A 25,547-nucleotide genomic window follows, 5' to 3' on the forward strand; every position below is an offset into this window, starting at 1 on the left:
CCCTCCTTGCTGTTTCCCTACCCGTTCTATGCAATTCTTTTATACTATTGTTACAACACAAGCTTTGCTTCTCCTTCCACTCAGACGTTCCAATTTGTCCACAGCTTGCTTTCTCGTACTTGGAGTAACACCAATGAAAATGAGCTTGCTACCTCCAACCCGAAGACTAACGATTTTTCAAGCCAAAACGGCTTTATTTATGATGTGCCCCGTCCAAAATTTATTTATTTATTTATTTATTTATTTATTTATGAGGCTTGTAAAGCGCGCGGCTACCCCCAGCGGGGGTGTCCCGGCGCTGTAGACTACAGGCTAGAAACGAAAGGCATACTTATACAGAAGAGAATAGCCAGGTCTTCAGTCTGCTACGAAAAAGTGATTCAGACGGAATGAACCTGAGGTCTAGCGGGAGGTTGTTCCAGAGTTTGGCCGTCATAACTGTAAAGGCTCTACCGCCCATTCTGGAGCGACGGAACCGAGGGACTATCATAAGCCATAGGTTGTTAGACCGTAGGGATCTGACCGATTGGGAGAGGACAAGTCTCTTTCGTAGGTATCCTGGTCCTGACCCATTAAGGGCCCGAAAGGCAAGAGTCAGCATCTTAAACTGGATGCGACTGGAGATGGGGAGCCAGTGTAGCTCTTTACGGTAAAATGCAACCGACTGACGGTAGGGGATATTGCCAATAAGCCTCGCTGCCGCGTTCTGTATGATCTGTAGGCGTTCAATCTGATACAGTGGGGCCCCCGCGTAGAGACTGTTGGCATAATCCAAGTGAGATGTTATTAGGGCGTAAGTAACCGTTCTGCTGGCATCCATGGGCAGATATGGAAAAATCTTTCGCATCATGCGTAGTTTCCAAAAACAGGCTACTGTAACCTTGTTTATTTGGGTTTTACACGAAAGGGCATCGTCAAACTGAAAGCCCAAATTGCGAACAGTTTGAACAGGAATAGAGGGGGGATTGAGCACAGTAGGCCACCACAAAGTAGGCGGTATTGTGATTTTTTGATTAAAAAACAAGACCTCCGTCTTATCGGTGTTGAGCTTAAGATGGTTAGCAGTCATCCAGGAGCATATTTCGCCAAGGCAGTGGCGGAAGTTGGCGAAGCTGGAGTCAGAGTGATCTATAAATGAAAACACTAGCTGTGTATCAGCATAAGAGATCACTCTGACCCCCCACGACTCCACCACCTTAGCCAACGGGGCCAAGTAAACATTAAAAAACAATGGGCTCAGCGCAGAGCCCTGCGGAACTCCACAGACAAGGGGCTTACTCTCAGATTGAAATGGTTTAAGGAGAACCCTCTGCGTTCGTCCTTTAAGAAAGGAGCTGATCCACGACAGAGCGAGACCATCCAATCCAATCTGCTTTAAACGATCCAATAGTATCTTATGGGACACCGTATCGAAAGCGGCGGATAGGTCGAGGAGGACAAACATGGCCTCCTCGCCCCTATCCACACACTCTCGGATGGTCTCAGAGACCATCTCGGAGTACTGAAACCAGTTCTGAAACCCGACTGGGAATCATGTAGCAGAAAATTGGTCTCCAAATAGTCCGCAAGTTGTAACTGTACAGCCTTTTCCAAGACCTTCGCTGGTTTAGGGAGGAGGGAGATGGGGCGGTAGTTACAAAATTGCGCCGGGTCCGCATCCACCTTCTTCAGGATGGGGACTAGCATAGCCTCCTTCCAAGCTGTTGGGAATTGGCCCAGATGTAGTGAGGAGTTCCAGATTGAAATTAGTAGTTCGATCAGAAGGGGAGCTAAGCTACCCATGACCTTGGGCGGGACCGGGTCTAAAGGGGAACCAGATTTACACTGAGTGAGCAGTTTAAGTGCAGACTCAGTGGTAAGATCCTTAAAAGCTACCAATGATGGTGAGGTATAATCCTTGTTCTTAGCAGTAGGAGGGGTTAGTACAGGAGTTAGGGCAGACGGAAAAGAGGAAGAGATTCTCTCAATTTTGTCTTGGAAATAATCAGACAGACCATTGCATAGGATCTGGCTAGAGAGGTTCTGGGGAGTCATAGCGGGAGGCTTGACAAAGTCTTTTACAATATTAAAAAGAGTTTTTTCAGAATTCTCTGCGTTTTTAATTTGTATGGCAAAGAATTCTCTCATTATGGACTTTTTTAGTTTGATAAATTTTTTTAGAGCAGATTTATAGATACTTTTTGCTTCTGGATCATAGAAGAGTCTCCAGCTGCGTTCTAATTTTTTACAGCTGCTTTTTTCCTCGCGTAAGGCTGGAGAAAACCACGGGGCAGAAGGGCGGGATCTTGCAGAGGAGACTGGCAGAAGAGGGGCAGTGGTCTCAATGGCAGACAGTAAGGCTGACTTAAACTGGGCAACGCTTGCATCAATGTCTTTGGTAGATGGATCCAAGGTGCACGAGAAGACAGGATCTAAGGCAGAGCAGGTGACTTTATGCCATTTTCTCCTGTAGTCCCTACCAAGTTCCACCGGGCTCGGTGCAGGAGGGAACCTGATATCGAACGGGAGAAGATAATGGTTGGACCAGGTGAGGGGGAGAGAAGGATGAACTGTGGTACCAGGGAGGTTTGAGAAAATTAAATCCAGAGTGTGGTCAGCTATATGCGTCGGGCCCTGAACCAATTGGGACAAACTCAGGCTCTGCAAGGTGTCTAGAAGTTGAGTAGCCTGGGAGCATGAGGGATCTTCGGCATGCAAATTGAAGTCGCCTAGCACTATAAAGTGCGGATGTTTAAGGGACAGGTCCGCTATAAGATGTACAAGCAGCGTTAATGAGTGGGCTGAAGCACTGGGGGGAGTATATACTAGAATGCCGGTCAGAAAGACAGCAGCTAAGTCTGAAATAGTGAAATACATGGCTTCAATCAGTCCAATATTCGTAAGTTTTTTAATAGTAAGTCGCAGATGAGATTTCAAAATGATGCAAGGCCCCCCCCCCCCCCCCCCCCCCCCCCCCGTTTTTCCTTCTCGGTTAATACCCATGAAAAGATAGTCCGAGGGGGTGGCTAAGTGGGTGTCCGGATTAGAAGTGTCTTTTATCCAAGATTCTGTGAGGAACAGTATATCCCATCCATGTGAGATAAGTGTAGTCCAGATTTCGCTAGTATGGCGCGGGAGAGAGCGACAGTTGACCAATCCTGCCCTTAGTGTTAAAGGGGAACGTGTATGGTTATTTAAGGTGGCAGCTAGAAGAACACGTTCACCCCAAGGAGAAATAGTCAGGCCACAATGTGAACAATTAAAAGGGCGACCCTGCAGAGTACATGGAGGGCAGCGAAAACGCGGTGAGCAGGTGCCAGAACTTAATTGTAGAAGCTGCTCTCTGGTCCAGCTAATAGAGCCCGTGTTGGTCAAATGGGCAGGGGGGACTGGCCCTGGGCCCGGGCCAGGCGCAGACGGGCTTGCCTTTGGCGCGCCTTCGGCGCGCCATCGGCGCGACCGCTGCGCACGCCCGCTGCGCGGACGGGGAAGTCCGTCGATTTTTATACATAGCGAGGAGGGTGGGAGTCGTCCAAGAGCTGGACCGCTACCCTGCCTTCCCCTAATATGGCGGCGGCTGTTCTCAGCATACCGGCGTCAGCACCTCAATTCGGCTGTGCCGGTAAGCAATGCAGTGAGGGGGACCCTGGGGCGACGTGATTCTCACCTTCAAGGGTCGAGTTGCCAGGAAATTAAAAATGCACCGGGTAAAATATTTATAATTATTAAAAATAAATGTCAGCAGAAATCAGGTACAATGATTGTCAAAGAGGGGAAAGAGAAGATCGCCCCCGGCTTCCGCCTCAGGGGAAAGAAAGCAGTAGTCTCCGCTTTTAAATAAATCAATGGAGAAAATACATTTCCCGATTTTTAATTTTTTTTAATTTTTTATTTTTTTATCCCATTTTCATGTTCTAAAACCTTGCTTGTATGAAACCCATGAAGTCACTGTTTCGTGGGCGCTCGCTGCATATATCTCATACCCATACATGCCAACATTTCAGGACAGGGAAGTGGGAGATTTAAAGTAAAAAAAAAGGGAGAATGAAAATTCCCCATTGACTTCTATTGTAGAAAATGCAATTTCAGGCGGAAGATAGCTAAAAAAAAAAAAAGCCAATTTTGGCTTGAAGAATCGGTAGTCTCCCGCCTCAATCGGGTCTATTGGCATGTATGCTCATACCAGCACCACCTAATAGCATCCCGGGGCAATATCTGGTTCTCTCGCTAAGCAGTTGCTGCTGCTCTTTTCACTTTTCTAACAAAATACATCCGGCGCCACTCACGTCACTGCTGACAGCGTGATGAACTCAAAGAAACATCATTGCTAAGGAAACCCATGCTCCTCTGCTCACATTGACCTGCTTGTCATCCACCCTTTTGCCACGTTGCCCTTTTCTTCTGATTCAGCATTTCCGTTCAACCACACACAACACCCCACACACACCCCCACCCACACACACCCCACACACACATATACACACACAACCCCCCACACACACAACCCCCCACACACAACCCCCCACCCACACCCCACACACCCACCCCCACCACACACACACCCCCACCACCCCCCCCCCCACACACACACAATCCCACACACACACACACACAATCCCCCCCACACACACAACCCCATAACCACACACATAACCCAAACACACAACCCCATACAGATACAACCCCCACACACAAAACCCCCCACACACACAACCACACCAACACACAACCACACACACACACACAACCACACACACACACACAACCACACACACAAACACACAACCACACACACACAACCACAAGCACACACACAACCACACTCTACCACACACAACCCCAAACACAACACACCACACAACCCCAAACACAACACACCACACAACCCCAAACACAACACACCACACAACCCCAAAAACAACCACAAACATAACACACACACAACCACACACACACAACCACACACACACAACCACACACACACAACCACACACACACAACCACACACACACAACCACACACACAACCACACACACAACCACACACAACCATTTATCTATCTATCGCACTCACTGGATCTATCACCCTCACTCTATCTATCCTATCTATCTATTGCCCTCACTCTATTTATCACCCTCACTCTATCTCTCTATCTATTGCCCTCACTCTATCGCCCTCACACTATATCTATCCATCCATCTATCCATCTCTTTATCCATCTATCCATCCATCTATCTATCCATCGCCCTCACTCTATCTATCGCCCCTCACTCTATCAATCTTTCTATCTATCGCACTCACTCTATCACTCTATCTATCTCCCTCTATCTATCGCCCTCACTCAATCTATCTGTCTAGCGCCCTCCCTCACTCTATCTGTCTATCTATCGCACTCACTATCTATTGCCGTCACTCTATCTATCTATCTATCTATCTATCTATCTATCTATCTATCTATCTATCTATCTATCTATCTATCTATCGCCCTCACCCTATCTATCTATCGCCCTCACCCTATCTATCTATCGCCCTCACCCTATCTACCTATCGCCCTCACCCTATCTACCTATCGCCCTCACCCTATCTACCTATCGCCCTCACCCTATCTACCTATCGCCCTCACCCTATCTACCTATCGCCCTCACCCTATCTACCTATCGCCCTCACCCTATCTATCGCCCCTCACTCTGTCTATGGCCCTCAATCTGTCTATGGCCCTCAATCTGTCTATGGCCCTCAATCTGTCTATGGCCCTCAATCTGTCTATGGCCCTCAATCTGTCTATGGCCCTCAATCTATCTATGGCCCTCAATCTATCTATGGCCCTCAATCTATCTATGGCCCTCAATCTATCTATGGCCCTCAATCTATCTATGGCCCTCAATCTATCTATGGCCCTCACTCTATCTATGGCCCTCACTCTATCTATGGCACTCACTCTATCTATGGCACTCACTCTATCTATCTATCGCACCACCACAGCATCACTGAACGCCACAGCATCACTGAACGCCACAGCATCACTGAACGCCACAGCATCACTGAACGCCACAGCATCACTGAACGCCACAGCATCACTGAACGCCACAGCATCACTCGTCGCCACAGCATCACTCGTCGCCACAGCATCACTCGTCGCCACAGCATCACTCGTCGCCACAGCATCACTCGTCGCCACAGCATCACTCGTCGCCACAGCATCACTCGTCGCCACCGCATCACTCGTCGCCACCGCATCACTCGTCGCCACCGCATCACTCGTCGCCACCGCATCACTCGTCGCCACCGCATCACTCGTCGCCACCGCATCACTCGTCGCCACCGCATCACTCGTCGCCACCGCATCACTCGTCGCCACCGCATCACTCGTCGCCACCGCATCACTCGTCGCCACCGCATCACTCGTCGCCACCGCATCACTCGTCGCCACCGCATCACTCGTCGCCACCGCATCACTCGTCGCCACCGCTTCACTCGTCGCCACCGCTTCACTCGTCGCCACAGCATCACTCGTCGCCACAGCATCACTCGTCGCCACAGCATCACTCGTCGCCACCGCATCACTCGTCGCCACCGCATCACTCGTCGCCACCGCATCACTCGTCGCCACCGCATCACTCGTCGCCACCGCATCACTCGTCGCCACCGCATCACTCGTCGCCACCGCATCACTCGTCGCCACCGCATCACTCGTCGCCACCGCATCACTCGTCGCCACCGCATCACTCGTCGCCACCGCATCACTCGTCGCCACCGCATCACTCGTCGCCACCGCATCACTCGTCGCCACCGCATCACTCGTCGCCACCGCATCACTCGTCGCCACCGCATCACTCGTCGCCACCGCATCACTCGTCGCCACCGCATCACTCGTCGCCACCGCATCACTCGTCGCCACCGCATCACTCGTCGCCACCGCATCACTCGTCGCCACCACATCACTCAGCGCCACCACAACATCACTCAGCGCCACCACTGCATCAATCTGTGCAACCATTCAACTACTGGTTCAAATGTGTTCTCTCAATGTTTCAAGCTTTATTACAGATGTCACAAAAAGATGTTAATATTTCACTTCTGTTCTTGGATTTTCGTCACAATAAAATACACTGAACATAATCTTCACAAAAGTTATTTACAAAAGTTTAAGCTATTGCTATTATAAATTACAATAACTTTTATTTAAGTATTAATTATTGAAAGAAATGAAAAGCCATTGTTATGTGTAATAGCAATACATCTAAGCATCCCACCCCAGCATCACTCAGGGCCACCCCAGCATCACTCAGGGCCACCCCAGCATCACTCAGGGCCACCCCAGCATCACTCAGGGCCACCCCAGCATCACTCAGGGCCACCCCAGCATCACTCAGGGCCACCCCAGCATCACTCAGGGCCACCCCAGCATCACTCAGGGCCACCCCAGCATCACTCAGGGCCACCCCAGCATCACTCAGGGCCACCCCAGCATCACTCAGGGCCACCCCAGCATCACTCAGGGCCACCCCAGCATCACTCAGGGCCACCCCAGCATCACTCAGCGCCACCCCAGCATCACTCAGCGCCACCCCAGCATCACTCAGCGCCACCCCAGCATCACTCAGCGCCACCCCAGCATCACTCAGCGCCACCCCAGCATCACTCAGCGCCACCCCAGCATCACTCAGCGCAACCCCAGCACCACTCAGCACCACCACAGCAGCGCCACCCCAGCATCACTCAGCGCCACCAGCATCACTCAGCGCAACCCCAGCATCACTCAGCGCCTCCCCAGCATCACTCAGTGCCCCCCCAGCATCACTCAGCGCCCCCCCAGCATCACTCAGCGCCACCCCAGCATCACTCAGCACCACCACAGCACCACTCAGCACCTCCACAGCACCACTCAGCACCTCCACAGCACCACTCAGCACCACCACATTATCACTCAGCACCACCACAGCACCACTCAGCACCACCACAGCACCACCACCGCGTCACTCAGCACCACCACCTCGTCACTCAGCACCACCACCACACCACGCAGCACCACCACCACACCACGCAGCACCACCACCACACCACGCAGCACCACCACAGCATCACTCGGCGCAACCCCAGGTTATAGGTGTCATATTTGCGAAAGTTATAACTATTGGCATTGTAAATGACAAAGCTATTAATTTAGCTATTTTCAAAACCAACACATAAATAAACAAATTGTCATTTAGAAGACCAATAGCTCAACCTTTCCTAATGCGAGACCTATTGCATTGCAAATGCTGGTCTTCTGTTGTAATCATGGCTGATTAAATAGTACGGAGGTGCCCTTGGAAAAAGTTCCTAGTTGTGCATGTTAAAGCTTGCCTGGGTGAGTATGCTGAGGGACTAATATTCTACACTGTATGTTCAGTGTATAACGCAGAAGGGGTTTTGCCATGTATAAATAGGAAAACCTTTGTGATTGTTTAAAAACAAAATATATATATCTTTTAAGAAGTGTCACTATGTGGCTCTGTATAAAGGTGGGAATGTTGCCTTGGTGATGTTTAGCTCCCGATAGTTTTAGTTCTGTTAGTTATTTCCAGTATTTCATAATTAGCTTGCTTCTACCCTACAGATCCTGGACTTTGGCCTTGCTCGGCACACAGATGATGAGATGACGGGATACGTTGCCACTCGGTGGTACCGAGCTCCTGAGATCATGCTTAACTGGATGCATTACAACCAGACAGGTAATGTCACTTACCCATACACCTCTACACTTTCTTAACGGAAAGGTGCCAGAGCTTTGCTTTCAGGTAACAGCTCAAGCAGAATATGCCCCTTTCATGAGCACTCTAGTAGTCTCTACTAACCCAGGGAGTTTACCAGTATTTCTTTCCTCCACACCATTCCTTAATTCAAGAGCAGTAGCTGGTACCTCTCTCTAAATCTACCCCGTTACCTTCACAACATTCAAGATTGGGCTTTCACCTTCATTTCACCCCCAAAAAAGTTATTTTGTGCACAAGTTTTCAATGTATAGTTCTAACTCTGCTTCTATCATAGTAGACAGTTGCGCAGTACTTTGCTTTCTACTCCCCTTCCTAGAATCGCATAAGACTTCTTAAATACATTTTCTCTGAATTCCAAGCTTGGGATACTGCCTGACTCCACCAAGTTAGCACTTTTATTTTTCTTGTCTCTTAAGTTAAGACTGGAAATCGCATAGTTCATGAAGCATAAAATGTCGAGTATTCGAGAGACACACTTTTCCAGCCATGTAGAATTTTTTGCTTGGACTTTTAGAGATTGTATTTCTTGTTGTCAGAGGTGTGAACCCTGGTCAAGCAGAAACCACAGGTTCGAGGCATGTGGGCTGCTAAATTCATATCTTAGCATTAGATCGCCGCCTAGTGTTGGGTCCGGATGATCGCACATTGCTGTCCTGGAAGAGTCTTCGAAGTATCCTGAGATAGGTGGCTCCTCCCCTGGACTACAGTGCGCATGGGCATCGGCTCCATCCCCAGATTGTTTTTTTCCGCCATTGGGTTCGGATGCGGTCTCGACGTCTCTCCGTCGGAACCGAGAAAACATAACTTTAAACGGCCAAAAGGCTGTGTGTTCTTTACGTCGGTATTGTTTGCGTGCGGTCTCGAGTTCTTCCGTCTCTTGGAGCCGGAATCAGCGGAGTTTTTCCACTCTTCGGACATCGAGGCCTTCTCATCGCGACTCGACACCGATTTTCCAACATGGAGCGGAGTCCGTTTAAGCTCTGTCCGCTCTGTGGGTCCAAATACCCACATATAGACGTGCACCCGGTCTGTAACAAATGCCTTTCGCCAGATCATGACGAAGGAAGCTGCAGGGCCTGTGCGAGTTTCAGGTCAAAGAAGACTCTCACGATTCGGCGCGCGGTGCGCCTTGTGGCCAAACAAGCGGCCCCGGATCCAGAAAACTTCTTCGACGACCAAGAAGAGGAGGACCGGAGCCGTCATCTTCAAATCTCCCCGCCCGAGACGGAGGTCGAGGCAGATCCGGAAGACGACGACGGAGTCGTGGGTCAAGGCCTTGAATACGTCGACGAGGTAGGGGACGACGAAGAGGTTTATGGGGCCGTGGAAGATAGCTCAGAGGACGAGCTATGCCCCGAAGTTTACGGACATAAGGAGCGGGTCACGGGATCGCCTGTCGGCCTTACCCAAGACCCCGTAGCGCAAGCCACGGCCCCGCCTGCGGGCCCGGCCACGGACATACTTGCTGCGCAGAGGGTATCGAAACCGAAACTGAAAGCAACGGTATCGACTACACCTAAAATGGCCGACCCGAAACCGAAACTTAAGGACTCAGGCGTCCCTAAGATGGCGATCGTAACAACAAAAACGATTAAGCCTGCAGCCTCATCGACTCCGTCGACCTCCGGTCCGCAGAAGTCGAAGAAATCTGGCGATTCCACAGGGTCGAAATCGGCGCCGGAGGAGAGATCCTCTAAAAAGGGTGGCACGCACAAGACAAGCGCGCCGGCGCCGGCGAAGCCTGCCAAAGCCAGCGACACAGCTCCGGCTCCGACTGGGACATCTGCGCATCGGTCCAAGGACTCGGGGTCGGCGGACGTGGCATCATCGTCCAACCCTCCAAAAGACCAACAGAACGTCGGATCCGAAGGCAAGGCCACATCGTCGGTGCCAAAGGCCACTGTCACCGACGCATCTCTCATTGCTTCTTCACTACAAAGAATTAGGGAGAAGGCCTCTGCTTCGTCGGCGCCGGCGCCATCGCCGCAGAAGGCGACAGACGTCCCGGTCAAGCCCGCAAGTAAACTCCTCTTCCTTCTGCCGCCAAAAGTGGCGCCGAAGGCCTTTTCATCAAAATCGACGCCAAAGAAGTCGGAATCTTCTACGGCAGGGGCATTTTCAGGTCGAGTACTCGACTCAGAAGAGGATTCGGAGTGCTTCATAGACGCAGACACGGGCAAATTAACCCTTTACAAAAGGAAGATCACTTCACAGCCGGTGGAATCCTATGTCATCCCACTGAAGAAGAAAAAGTTTCCACAGGACGCCTCAGGCCTCATGGAACCTATCCAGCCCCCTCCAAGAAGGAGCCCAACACCGTCTCCAGACCACTCTGAAAGTGAGGGCTATGATGAAGATGACCAATACACTTTCCCGGTCAATGAACCAGATGCACAGCCGGATTCATATGATGACATTGGGGACCAAGGCACCCAAAATGTGGGACAAGACCCACAGGCTTTCAGTACACGTGCATCCCCAACAGAGGATTCTGCAGGTTTCCATGCACTCATTGAGAGGGCAGCTGCTAATCATGATGTGGACATGCATGCTGACCCAGTTGAAGAAGACTTTCTTTTCGACACTTTTTCAGTCTCGGAAAGAACTGTAAAGACACTGCCTATGCTCAAAGGGGTCCTCAAGCATGCTGCGGACATCTTTAAAGAGCCTACCAGGGCGAGGGTGGTCAACCCACGTATTGAAAAAAAGTACAGACCAGCGCCTGCAGACCCTGCATACATTCGGGGACAGTTGCCGCTTGACTCCCTTGTGGTCGCAAATGCCCGTAAAAGGGCCAACTCCCAAACAACGGGTGAAGCTCCTCCCCCGGATAAGGAGTCCAAAGTGCTAGAGGCAGGAGGCAAAAGAGTGGCTGCGCAAGCTGCCAATTTCTGGCGTATTGCAAATACACAGGCACTACTGGCTCGTTATGATAGGTCACATTACGACACACTAGAGCAAATTGTGTAACACCTGCCTCCGCAGTTTCAAGAGGGCACCAAAATGATTATACAGGAAGGACAACTGATCTCCAACGCGGCCATAAAGTGTGCACTTGATGCCGCAGACACAGCCGCTAGGGCCATTAACACCAGTGTCATGCTGAGACGACAGGCGTGGCTCCGCATATCGGGGTTTAAACCTGACATTCAAACAACCATACTTAATCAACCAGTCAATCCTGATAGACTGTTTGGTCCAGATGTTGACACCACCCTGGAAAAAATTAAAAAAGACACCGAAACTGCTAAATCTATGGGGGCCCTACAATCACAGCAGTTTCGTGGCAATAGTTTTCGTCGCTCAGGTGCCCGTGGAGTCACCAGAGGACAGATGGGTCAGCAGTCACAGTTCCCTAGAGGTGGAGCACAATCCTCGTACCCCAAACAGAACAAGAGGGGCTACAGGGGAAACAGCAACAAAGGACGCGGCAGAGGGACCAACAATTCACGCTCCTCTGCCCCAAGCAACCAGTGACTCTCTGTCACTGCCCCCCGACCACTTAACACCTGTCGGGGGGAGACTACAGCAGTTCCTGCCCGTCTGGATCAACATCACCACAGACAGGTGGGTGCGACAACTTATCCAGTACGGTTATTGTCTAGAGTTAAAATCCACTCCACCCAACATTCCGCCAAGGCAAAGACCTATGTCCGCAGAGCACTTGCACTTATTGCAGCAGGAAGTGGTGGTGATGCTGCAAAAAGGAGCAATCGAGCTCGTGCCAGTGGGGGAGGAAGGCACAGGGGTGTATTCCCTGTACTTCCTCATTCCAAAGAAGGACGGATCTCTCAGACCAATTCTGGATCTCCGTCCCCTCAATCTGTATATACTGTCAGAGCATTTCCATATGCTTACACTGCAACAGATTCTTCCTATGTTAAACAAAGGAGACTTCTTAGCAACCTTAGACCTCAAGGATGCTTATTTCCACATTCCACTACACCCGTCCCACAGAAAGTACCTCAGGTTCACTATCCAAGGCACGCATTATCAGTTCAAAGTCCTACCCTTCGGCGTCACAACAGCCCCAAGGGTGTTTACCAAGTCCCTGGCGACAGTAGCAGCGCACCTCAGGAGGCAGAACATCCATGTCTACCCCTACCTCGACGACTGGCTCGTTCAAGCCAGGTCGGAACAACAGTGCGCCGCGGACATGTCGACTACCATTCACCTCCTTCACGACCTGGGTTTCTCGTTGAATTACCCAAAGTCACACCTTCAGCCGGCACATGTCCGGCAGTTTCTGGGTGCGACAATCAATACCCTGACGGCCAAGGCGCAACCAAACCAGGTCAGGATAGACAGCATGCAGTCTCTAATCCAGAAGATCAGACCGAGACACTCACTTCCAGCAAGAGTGTTCATGCAGTTGATAGGCATGATGGCCTCCTGCATCTTCATAGTCCCTCACGCACGGTTGCATATGCGCCCGCTCCAGGAGTGCTTAGCAAATCAGTGGACACAGGCTCAGGGACAATTAACAGACCTAGTGTTGGTTACCAGTCGGGCATACAACTCTCTGCATTGGTGGACTCCACACAACCTTTGCAAGGGCCGACTGTTCCAGGAGCCAGTGCCACAGGTTATCCTGACAACGGACGCATCTCTCCAGGGATGGGGAGCTCATCTGCTCACTTACACGGTGCAGGGACTATGGACGACGCAGCAACAGAAGATGCACATCAACTATCTAGAACTGATGGCGATCTTCATGGCGCTCAAGTCCTTCATTGTACATCTGTGCAACAAAGTGGTGTTAGTCCGGACGGACAACATGACCGCGATGTACTACATCCAAAAGCAGGGGGGCACCCACTCACCGCAGCTGTCTCACCTGGCTCAGAGCATGTGGAAGTGGGCCATTCAGAGGAACATCTTCCTCATGGCAGAACACCTCCCAGGGAAGAACAATCAGATGGCGGATCTGCTCAGCAGATACAGCCATCAAATGCACGAGTGGGAGATACATCCATCAGTACTCCAGCCGTACTTCCAAAGGTGGGGTCGTCCAGACATAGACCTGTTCGCCACAAGGGAGAACGCAAAATGCCAAAGCTTCGCCGCCAGGTTCCCACACCCGCAATCGCAGGGCAATGCGATATGGATGAACTGGTCAGGCAAATTTGCGTACGCTTTTCCCCCGACACCTCTGATACCACTGGTGGCGAGAAAACTAAGGCAACACTCGATGACACTCATCCTAGTTGCTCCAACGTGGGCACGCCAGGCCTGGTACACCACGTTCCTCGAACTCTCAGTGGTACCGCATCAAAGACTGCGCCTCACGCCCAGACTTCTGACGCAGAACCATGGAGAAATTCAGCATCCAGATCCGCAACAGCTAAACCTAGCGATCTGGCTCCTGAAGTCTTAGAGTTTGGATACCTCAACCTACCTCCTGAATGCATGAACATCATCAAGGAGGCGAGGAAGCCGTCAACCAGAGCATGCTATGCTGCAAAATGGAAGCGTTTTGTCATTTACTGTGCAGACAATGACATAAACCCGCTAGATGCATCTATCCCTAACATCATTTGCTATCTGTTACACCTTTATAAGTGCAAACTAGCGTTCACTTCTATTCGGATACATCTATCCGCCATCGCAGCTTACCTTCAAAACAGGCAGCATCTCTCGGTCTTCAGGGTGCCTGCCATTAAAGCGTTTCTTGAAGGTCTGAAACGAGTCATTCCCCCAAGAACACCGCCAGCTCCGGTGTGGAACCTCAATGTGGTCCTCACCAGACTGATGGGACCACCATTTGAGCCACTGCACTCGTGTGAACTGCAATTCCTAACGTGGAAAGTTGCTTTCCTAATTGCTATTACGTCACTAAGGCGTGTTAGTGAGCTACAAGCGCTCACAATCCAAGAGCCATTCATTCAGATTCATCCAAATAGGGTAGTGCTACGTACTAACCCCAAATTCCTTCCAAAGGTGGTGTCACATTTTCATCTCAACCAAACTATCGATTTGCCGGCATTCTTCCAGAACCCACAAACAGTGGCGGAAAGAATGCTCCATACGTTAGACGTACGGAGGGCATTGATGTACTACATAGACAGGACACAACACTTTAGGAAAACGAAACAACTTTTTGTTGCCTTCTCACCACAACACAAAGGCAACCCGATTTCCAAAGCAGGAATAGCCAGATGGATTGTTAAGTGCATTCAAATCTGTTATCAAAAAGCCAAGCGCACTTTACCAATACCCCCAAAGGCGCACTCCACACGCAAATTGGGGGCATCCATGGCTTTCCTAGGAAACATTCCTCTAGAGGACATTTGCAGAGCAGCTACGTGGATTACACCACATACCTTTACAAAACACTACTGTGTTGATGTACATTCCAAACAGCAAGCGGCTGTAGGACAGGCTGTTCTCAAGACACTTTTTCAGGTTTCTGCAACTGGCACGGGCAACCGCCGCTAATGGAGGGACTGCTATGTATTCTATGCTAAGATATGAATTTAGCAGCCCACATGCCTCGAACTGAATATGCTACTTACCAGTATGCATCTGTTCTTGGCATGTAGGGCTGCTAACATTCATATCGCCCACCCTCCTCCCCGGTGCCTGTCGCAGCTGCAGATATACTATTGTATTCAATCATTAGCATGGACATCCTTTACACTTTTCACTCCATCCTCTGCCACAATGGCGAAAAACAATCTGGGGATGGAGCCGATGCCCATGCGCACTGTAGTCCAGGGGAGGAGCCACCTATCTCAGGATACTTCGAAGACTCTTCCAGGACAACAATGTGCGATCATCCGGACCCAACACTAGGCGGCGATCTAATGCTAAGATATGAATGTTAGCAGCACGACATGCCAAGAACAGATGCATACTGGTAAGTAGCATATTCATTCTAGTCAGGGTAAGTTAGTAACACACTCTAAATTAACCTGTGCTCACCTCTGGTAGCTTGACACAGAGCAGTCAGGCTTAACTAAGAGCGTTTGTGTAAAGTATTTGTGCACAGAACACACAGTAACAAGGAGAAAATACCACAAATAGAATCCACACCATTGTTACAGAATAAACTGCTTTGTAGTGCTTTGAAACATATGGCGCCAACTGGTTGCGCTTGACTGGGGCAAAAGCAAAAGTTCAGGATGACCACAGTGTAGTGCGGGTCAGATACAGTGACCAGCCTTGGCCCGCTTAACAGCACCATGGATGCGTCAATGGCAAAGCGTGGAGCAAAAGAGGCGATGCGATAGTTCCGAACTGCACAACATCGAAGATGTGTTGAGAATCCAGATGCGATGGACAATGGGGCGATTGGTCTGCATCAAACCGATGGACTGTAGGCGATGCATGCAGCAGAAACCGAAGCGATTCTTTGGCAAGGAGCCGTGCAAGGTCGGAGATACGTCTGAAGCAGGAGATGATGCATTGTGCAGTCGGCAATGCAGTGTCCTCTGTCTGTGCAGCAGCTGCAGTGCATCCGTGTCCAGAGAAATGTGCTGCTTCCGATCAGCGCAACGTCTTTGATGCTTGCATTCCCTGGGTTGCAGCACTGAAGAGTCCAGGTGCTGGTTGAAGGGTGAAGTCTTTGATATGCTGGAGACTTCAGAAACAGGAGACAAGCCAACAAGCCCTTGGAGATACTTTGGTTGTGGGATGTTGAGATGCAAGTCCTGTCCTTTTCACACCCAGCAAGAGGCAGCAGGCAGGCCAACACAGCAAAGCCTTGCAGTATTGAACAATAAATTTAAGGGTATTTCACTACCAGAACATGTAAACCTTAAAAGTACATATCTTACTTTTTAAACACTCCGTATCCTGCCCATGGGTTGTTCAGGGCCTTCCTTAGGGTTGGCCTACATTTAATGAAAAGGAAGGCATGGCAGTTCAAAATTGCATACACAGGCTCTCCAGTGGCAGGCCTGAGACATGCTTAAAGGGCTACTTGAGTGTGAGCACAATCAGTGCTTCAAGCTCACTAGTAGCATTTGATTTACAAAATATGCCAATTGTGGATAAACCAATGTTTTTTAAGTGCAGAGCACATGGACTTTAGGACTGGTTAACACTAGTAAAGTGCCCAGATTTCTAAATACACCAGTAACGAAGTCAGTAAAAACAGGAGGTCTGAATGCAAAAAGTCAGGTGAAACCATGCCAAGGATGCCAGGTCTAACTGATCGTTTTTCCTTTGAGAATTTAGTTAGTTTGGCTGTTGTTTATGTGAAGAAGTTAACCACCTACTTAGTTCTGTCAGTGAAATATTTGTTCATAGTAGAAATAGTGGTCCCCTTTTTTGCCAAATATGTCACTTACGTTGATTACTGGACAGGGTATAGACTACTTTTGAGCCTTCAGGTAAAATCTTTATTTGAAAAGCAACACCACCTATCCTCTTGTTCCTCCATCTGATCTTCATTCACCTACACATCTAATTCCTAACACCTAAATCCAAGAATGTCCTCTCCTGCATACTCCAGAACACTAGATCAATGTGAACTTAATGTGTTTATGTGATCTTCTTCTGGATCACAATCCTGACCTAATGTTCAGTACAGGGATGTAGGAAAGCGACTCTTTTGGATATAGTTAACCCCCACTTTTTGCCTGAAAAATTATGTAATTTGTACTGGAAAGGCACAGGGTCCCTGCCAACCAGGTCCCCTGTGCCAGATCTCTTTCCCTAAACTGTACCTTTTGTTTCCACGATTGTCATCACTTTAGCTCACATACAAGTCCATAGTAAAAGGTACCCCTGTTACCAAGGGCCTTGTGGTTAAAGAGGGCCCCCAAGGGCTACAGCACGAATTGTGCAACCCTAAGGGACCCCTCATTAAGCACATGCACACTGCCAGTATAACCTGCATGTCTTGGTGCAGACAAAACTGAAGAGTCGACATCTCATGCAGTGCCTGTGGGTGTGGCACACAGGGATGTGTGTCATAAGGCAGGGTGCACTATATCTCCTGTGAGGACATATCTTCATGAGCAGATATGCCCCTGCAATATCCTTGTCGATTCCTGGATATTGTAAGTGGCCAGGCAAGCCACAGTACATGGATTGGACACATGTTATTATGAGTTCCCCAGCTCCATGATTGCTTCACTGAAGTATGGGATGTTTGGTACCAAACATCTCCGCATAATAAACTTGCACGGATTCCAGTGTCAGATTTATTACAAATTGCACACAGAGACCACTTAGAGGGGTCCCCTTAAACCTACCAGTCCTTAGTGTGGTCACTGTCTGGCCTAAGCCAGTCTGCTACCACCAGACAGTGTTCTGACCTCATGGGGCTCATGCCTGCATGCTCGGAGGTTGAGAACCATTCCTTTCCTGGGTGGAGGTGTTCAGATCTTACCATTGTGTGGCGGGGAGCTTCAAAAGCCTTGCCGCCATTTTAATGCGACCCCAGCCTCTCCTGTTAGACGGAGCAGGCCCCCTTTCTGTCATCATCCCCTTTTTGGGAAAGGAGGAAAGGCATGAAAACTTGGAAAGAATAGGAGGTATGCCCACCTCTGCCAACTACACCCCTCAGGTGTTGGAGGCGAGGTGATGTACACTTTTCAGGGCAAACCATCTTGAAGATAGTGGGACTTACAATACAGGAGGGGGGCATATTAGAGGGAGTAAACACCCCAGGTAAGCGGCCCATTGCCCACTACCTGCCACTCCCTTGTAACACCCCTAAATCTAGTATTTACGTGGCATCCTCAGACCCAGAGCTTCAGTTCCTGACGACATAAGAAGAGCCGGGCTCCACGTAGTCGCAACATCAGAGACGTTTGCAGAGAACTCCTCACTTGGACCCAGCTCTATCGGCCTGTCTGCACCCCTCAATTATCCTGTGCCTAAGGACAACCCATCCTATAGCCCCGCGATCTCCAAAACTTTGATAGGACTATCTGCCTTCGACAAAGACCAAGATCTCCAGAGTACAGTGGACCTGTTCAAAAAGCAACCATCTTCAAAGTAAAGACTATGTGATCTGCAGAACCACAAAGCCTGCCCCAGGTTCCACCTCTGCACCATACTCCTCTGGCCCTAGTCCAAGTGGCCCACTGGCCCCAGCAAGGTTCCCCAGTGCTCCAAATCCCGAGTCCACAGTGAGCTAACCTCTCCCAGACTCCTTGACTTCTCCTGCAGCCCCTTCACTGAGACGCCCTCAACTGCGACCTGCTCCTTTAAGCTGTTTCCAACAGCAAAGACACCACTGCACCCGTCTACCCGTGGCCTTAGTGAAGAGGACCAGAGGCGTCCCTGCGTCCGCAAGCATCACAACTTACCTTTCCGTCTGTTGGTTTCCTTCAACTGGCCTCCTGGCCCGAGCCTTCAGCCTTTTTCCGATTTTGCCTTTCCCAATTGTTTTACTTTGGGCACCTGAAGCTGTGTTGGCACCCTGCATCTGGGCTCTCTCCAGTGTTTGCCTCAACCCCCTGAGACTGGTCCCCCAAGCCGCTGCTACTTAGCTATAAGTAGCCCCTCTCTGATTTCCCCAGTCCTCATTGATTTGTATTGCTCCCGACCTCGAACTTGCACCCGGCCGTCCCTGTGCCGCGGGTGGTGTACTGTTGGTGCTGAACTGAACCTTGCCCATTACTGACCTTAACTCCTGAACACTGGTTTTGTAAGTCTACGTTGCCTTTATGTATGCCGAATGTTTTCTTCCTTCTATAAGTTAACATTGCAAAGTCAGAAAATTGCACCAGGTGTCCACTTTTCAAATTGAAAAGTATTTCTATTGCAAAACGTATTCCCCTAAGACAAAGTTCTGTGGTTCTGCAAAATAAATATAACCAAGTATTATTTTTATAAGTTGGTCTCTGATTTATTCATTAAGTGTGTATCCGATTTGCTGCCACTGTGTACACGGATTCAAAAGACAAGGGAACCCAATAGGCAATTGGTCAGGGACCTTGGGTGCGTATATCATTTTTAAAGGCAGGGTTCCCTAGACAGATTAGAATACTTTAAGTAATAAATATAGAGTAAATAGGAGCGATATTCTTTGTCTAGCCCCACAGAATTTAATATTCAATAGATATATGACATAAAGTACAAAAGAAATTCAAGTGGGACACAGCCAGCATCCTACTAACACAAATAGACGGACCACAATTAGGGAAGGGTTCAGGCAGAAGGAACATGTCTGCATAACATAAAATATAGCAGACTTAAGTAACATGGGAACACCATTGCACAGTAGACTTTACAATATATTACATGCATATGGTGTACAGATTGTCAACGGCGTTTCGATCCCTTGGACAAAATAGGGGGATAATCTTCAGGACATTAGATTATTCATGCCTATGTACATTTAGCTCAGGACATTAATTTAGTCATGCCTGTGTACATTCAGCAATTGTTGCTATATTATGCGCAAACCATGGAAATAATAAGAGGTTAGAGGGAGAAAGAGGAGAAACATATGATTACTGTGGGCATTGGCTGACCATACACATTAAGATATTGTCTGTGTAGTGAGTACTTTAAAACGGGGGATCTTTAAAAAACGAGTGGGTAAATGGCCATGTAGTGCAGTATGGAGGGAACAAGGGAGAGCCAAGAAGCAGGCAATGGAAAAGAAAATTGTAAGGGACAGAGGAGAGCCAAATAGCAATTGATTTGCTGTGGCGAGTGATGGGTAGAAAAGCTTTACGCTGTGCTTGTAACCGCAAAAGGACATGGTACTGGTGACGCCAGGGTGAAGGACCACACGGGATGTGCTATTATGATGGCTTACCGGGTGAGAGCCGGTATGCAGGGCAACGGTCGGCAGTGTGTGGTTGCAGTGCTGGGCACAGTTCAGAATATGCATAGTGCTTCGAGACCAATAAGAATTGCATGAAATTAATAAGTGAATGTCGGTGTGTGTACAACAAATGCTTAACACTACCCTCCGATAAGCCTAAATGCTTGACCACACTAACACAAAATAGAGCATTAGTATCATCTACTTTAGCCTCTGTAAAGCCTCTGGGGATCCACTGGACTCGCTGCACACTATACGTTATTTTGGAATAATACATTGTAGTGTAGTTCCTATTTTCCCAATAGGCTCTGCGCATTGGAATAACATAAACAGTCAGTAGAGACCTAGAAGACCTCAGTCCTACGTCTACACTGCTATGTTAAACTTAATTTAGGTTTGCGCCAGCTAGATCAGAGGTCACTCGAAACTTTCTCGAATAAACAGGGAGGGATAAGCTTCCCTTACTCAGGCAAGAAGGGATTCAGTTTCCGACAACCGCATAAACATGACAACTTTGCTCCCTCAGAATAAGAGTGTATCTCTAGAGTCGTGTGAAATCAATAGACAGTCAGCAGTGCATACTTGGTTTCACCAGAATGCAGAGAAATAGAGAGACTGGCGTTTTCAATAAAAGGTGCTATTTATTGAGCAGTCTTCTTTCTCATGCAAGAGAAATGAATTGCCACAATTGCAATACTTAAAGTAAAGTGCGTACAGTAAAAGTAGTATTAGGAAATAATATTGTAAAAGCATTGATATGGTTTCTTAGCCATATGATACTTTAAAATGGATAAAATATATACATACATAAATACATTGACTAACGTACTCAACTGGTGCTTCTAACTAAGCCTACCCCGGTGTACCTGACCTAATCCTAATACTTGGGAAGGGAAGAGTAAGTAGCAGTTTAAGTTAAGATTATTTTGCCAAGAATCTGCATCGAGAATTCTCTCAAGGGTTTAGTCAGCTCCGTACCTTGGTAATAGAATGTGGGAGGTCTGGTATCTCTTTCCTCAGGACTCGATATCCCAGCAACCCGCAAGATTAGGCTGGAAACACCGGAGCTGGATTTTCTCGGCTGGAGAAAAGGACAGCGTCTCTCTCAGTGCGTCAAACGGGAGGGGCGGCTTCCGTGGGCTCTTGCATCAGCTGGGCTCTATGGCAAGTAGATGGCCGCTCTGCTCCAAACCACCGTGTGTTTGCTTAAGGCAACTGTTGATATTTTTTACCTTGAAGATGCCGGGTTTGTCGTAAGGTTGGACATAAGACGTCACTAAGAACTAACAGTTCTTTCTGGACTTCAGGAGTTCTTGTTTAAATCAAAACAAAAGCAGGGGGGATTTCCCGGGCTGCTGGAGGCTTGGTTTGTTTGAAGAACGCGTTGTGCTTTCTAGGAGTCGATGGGAGTAGCCCTGCTGTGCTTTGGACTGCATGGGCTATTACTGAATATGGATCTGATTCTTATGCCTTTATCAGGGTATTATTGATTATAACTTCCAAAGGGCATAATTCGGGAATATCGAATTAGGGTCCTAGATATAAGCACGGCACCCACTCCACGGATTGATGTCCATCATTACTAGAAAACTAAGCAATAGTAAACATTCAACGATGCATGTGTGTTTTCCGACCCACCCCAAAATACATATTTCGCATTTGAAATGATATAAGGTAAATACAGGAAAATTAGTGTCGGTACTGTACGCTTTTTAAGCAGTGTCATCATTTAGATAAATGCATATATATATCAGCTGAATGAATTGCGGAAATTACACATGAAATGGCTCTAAATACAGAAAAGAAGGTCAAGACCATTTCATCACATATTTATACAAATTGCTATATATGTGCTAGAGGCTGAGGTAAAATATTGTCTCTAGTATCCTAAAAATAGAAGCTCTGTTCTCTAAGAATAGTTCTATTTTAAGCAGAGTACCATGTGCCAAAAAAAGTAAATATTTTGAAAAATGGGCAAAAATAATTTCGCTTTCAGGGGAAAGTTAGTTCCAAATATTTTCTGTAGCTTTGTTTATCAAAAACTGAAGGGCGAATTCAGAGTTCAGGGAACGCTGTGTGCTCATTGTTTTTATTAAGAGTTATTCTCGTTGATTGGAGAGAACATTATTTCAGAGAGACCCGCAAAAAATTGGTCTACCACATCAGGTGAAAGTTTGACCAAGTTCGAAAATACTGCAACTGTGCAGTTATCTGCGCGATTGCTATCATCGATGGTTGGATCAGCAATGCTTACAGAAGGCTGTGCCTGTTTGGTGCTGCTTTCCTCTCGTACTTCACCGCCACTTATTCGTAGTGGTGAAGTCTCAACGAATGCCGTCTTCAGAATCGGTAGCCGCTGGGGACAACACGATGCATGAGTCGTTACAGGACCTAGCAAAGTATCGATATCCATTGGTACTGCTGATTGTAGTGTAAGACAGATGTCCAACACGCATTCTTCTCCGCATAGCAGACATCGAAGCACCGGTATGATGCAATCTTGCCAGATCGGTCTGAATGAAAGAAACCAGGTTGTACTCAGATCTCTTAGCCGGGCCAATCCGAGGACCTTAGTGATACGGTCTCGGTATCGTATTGTTAGGATAGTTTCTTCCATCGTTGCTAGAGTCTTGTCTGTGGATTGGCTTGCCATATCGGTGCAGAAGGAGCATAAATAAAATTCCTGCCACGCGTCCCAAGAGTAAGGGTAGGCCGACAAAAACAGAATGGACAAAATTCGGGAAGATGCCCAGAATTGTTTCAAAAGGTGCTAACAGTCCCGAAAAAATTGTCTTAAATACATGTGCGATGCCACTGGTATCAGACATGTTTACAGGGGTGGGGAATTTGTATCGCCCGACGCCCTGGACATGAGGATTCTTGTTGCAGACAAGAAGTTTTATTGTCTGCTTAGTCCTCCGGACAAGTAGACATTCTCTTTAACCCTTGTGCCTCTAATATAATCACAAACCAGTTATTATCCGATTGGAATATGCAATCTTAGTGAATGCGCCTTTTTTTAAGGTAATTACGGTAACTACTAAAAGCCTGGCTGCAGCTGTGAGAAAGTTTGTGTTGTTTTAATCTCCCCTCCGTTGTTTTAATCTTCCCTCCGTTGTTTTAATCTCCCCATCGGGATGATCTCCCCTTCGCATCTGCACGCGTATTTAACCCTGCAAGTGCATTTGCAAAAATTAACATTTGGCATGTCTTTCTGAGCTCCCCAGCCGGCCCTGCCAAAAAGCCAAAAAATACCATTATTGCTCACTGTGTATCTGTAAGGTCCGTCAGGGCTGGCTCTAGGGCGGTGCGATCAGTGCCACCGTACCAGGCGTTGACTTGGAAAGGGCGCCCTGTTTGGAAATATATTATGGCTTAAAAACCACCTGCTGCCTCGTTCCTTCCCTCCAGCAATTTTCAGATATCAATAAAAATGTCAAGATTACTCTGGTGATTAATGTTCTTCTTGGAGAGAGGAGTTTTGTCTAGTGGAAGTTTGACTACTCGTAAGTTAGCTCAGAGGGTTACTATGCCTGCTGCTAAAAACGTGTGCCATGCAGATTGCAAAGTGCATGTAATATTAATAGGTAAATAGTTTACTGGTATTGTCAGAGAGATATTTTTGTTATTTTGCAGTTTATAAGTTAGAATCCTAATAGAGAACAATGAAGTATTAACTGTCATCAAAGGTCTGCATGCAAACTGCAGGGTTTATATTAGACCTACATGTTTTTTTTGCCCGGCTTTTCCTTAACCTGATCTAGCTAAAAAGGGTCATTTGGGAAGAAATGAATTATTACTATTGAAGAAAACCCCTAACAATTGTGTTATTTAAATTCTGAATTTGTGCTTTTTCAGACCAATGACTATATCTGCCTATCAGTAAAGTATGGATGACTTGTGACTCTTACATCTTGTAATCCTCTGTCTTACGTAACGTGTTTCTTATACACTGATGTACACGCGTGATTATCTCTGTTAAATGTGTGTATGATGTACAGTGCTCTGACACCTCACACTGGTACGAGTGGCGCTATAAAACGAAATAATTCTAAGAGACTGGTTATGGAGATTTGAGGGGCACTGTTAACTGGTGGTAATGAGGGAAAAGGGAATCTGTGGTGGAGATGGTCACTCGAGGGCGCCAACAAACATTGTCGCACAGGGAGCCACCAATGCTAAAGCCGGCCCTGAGGTCTGTGTTAGAACACCGGCTCCCATATTAGTTTTGCTTCCGGGTGCTAAAAGTTGCTGCACATGCTCTTAGTTAAACAATAAAGACATGCCACTAGTGGTGCTGGGTGGATTCCCCTGCAGCGGTAGATGCCTACGTGAGCGGGGTCAGGGAAGGTGCATGTTGTACGTTGCAATTCCTTGAGAGTGTACAGGAATGCTGTGTATGCAAATTCTCGAAAAGAATAAGAAGTCAGAGGAGCCCTGCGAGCTGAAGTTGAAGGCAAGGAAGCTGAACAAGGAGGATGTGGTGCCACTAGACGCCCTCAATTACATAAAGTGTTACGGATATAAGATGTACTTGTTTGATAAACATATACAGATTTCTCACTGCTTAAAAGCCCCTGAAGTCAGCTGTGTGTGAACTAACACCAGAGAGCCTTAAAAATAGTAATGCAGGAAATATTTGATGCACTTGTAGAGAGTTCTGAAGTCCCCGATTCAAGGAACTGCTGGGACATTCCTCTATTTACTTTGCAGAAAGATGCATGCTGCCATTTTTGATGCCATTTTCCACAGGAAAGCAGTTTCTGTCCCAGGGAATAGATCGTCTCATTTGCGTAGGCTTAGTGTCAAGGTTGATAAATATGAAATGCAGGAGCTTCCAGGAGGCACTTACCGAAAACGCAAAAAACTCAACTAGTGGGAACAAAATCCCAACAAAGAGGCAGGCAGCAAGCAACGGAGTGGGACATTGGGTGTGTTTCAAAATGCTCAATGCTTCTTTTAGTACATTGTCTTAAAGGCATATGTTTCCCAATGGAGGTGGTACTGACCTTTTTTCACTGGGAGCTCGCTGTTGGTGGTTGATGCGCCCTCTGTGTCCCCTAAGGTGCCCATTCCTC

At 48.0% G+C, this 25,547-nt stretch overlaps 1 protein-coding gene and 1 pseudogene across 2 annotated transcripts in view; both read left to right on the top strand.

Moving 5' to 3' along the window:
• The window catches only part of MAPK14 (mitogen-activated protein kinase 14), a 589,986-nt gene that overhangs the window by 335,700 nt on the left and 228,739 nt on the right, over positions 1–25,547 (top strand). For both annotated transcript variants that reach the window (XM_086923266.1, XM_086923265.1), the window contains exon 7: positions 8,579–8,693. In XM_086923266.1, the coding sequence (XP_086779392.1) occupies positions 8,579–8,693 (115 nt within the window). The remainder of the gene's footprint in view (positions 1–8,578; positions 8,694–25,547) is intronic.
• LOC147712564 (protein KTI12 homolog pseudogene) lies at positions 24,752–25,345 on the top strand (annotated as a pseudogene).

This window comes from Lissotriton vulgaris, chromosome 5 (assembly GCF_964263255.1).
Source record: "Lissotriton vulgaris chromosome 5, aLisVul1.2, whole genome shotgun sequence".
Classification (NCBI taxonomy): domain Eukaryota; kingdom Metazoa; phylum Chordata; class Amphibia; order Caudata; family Salamandridae; genus Lissotriton; species Lissotriton vulgaris.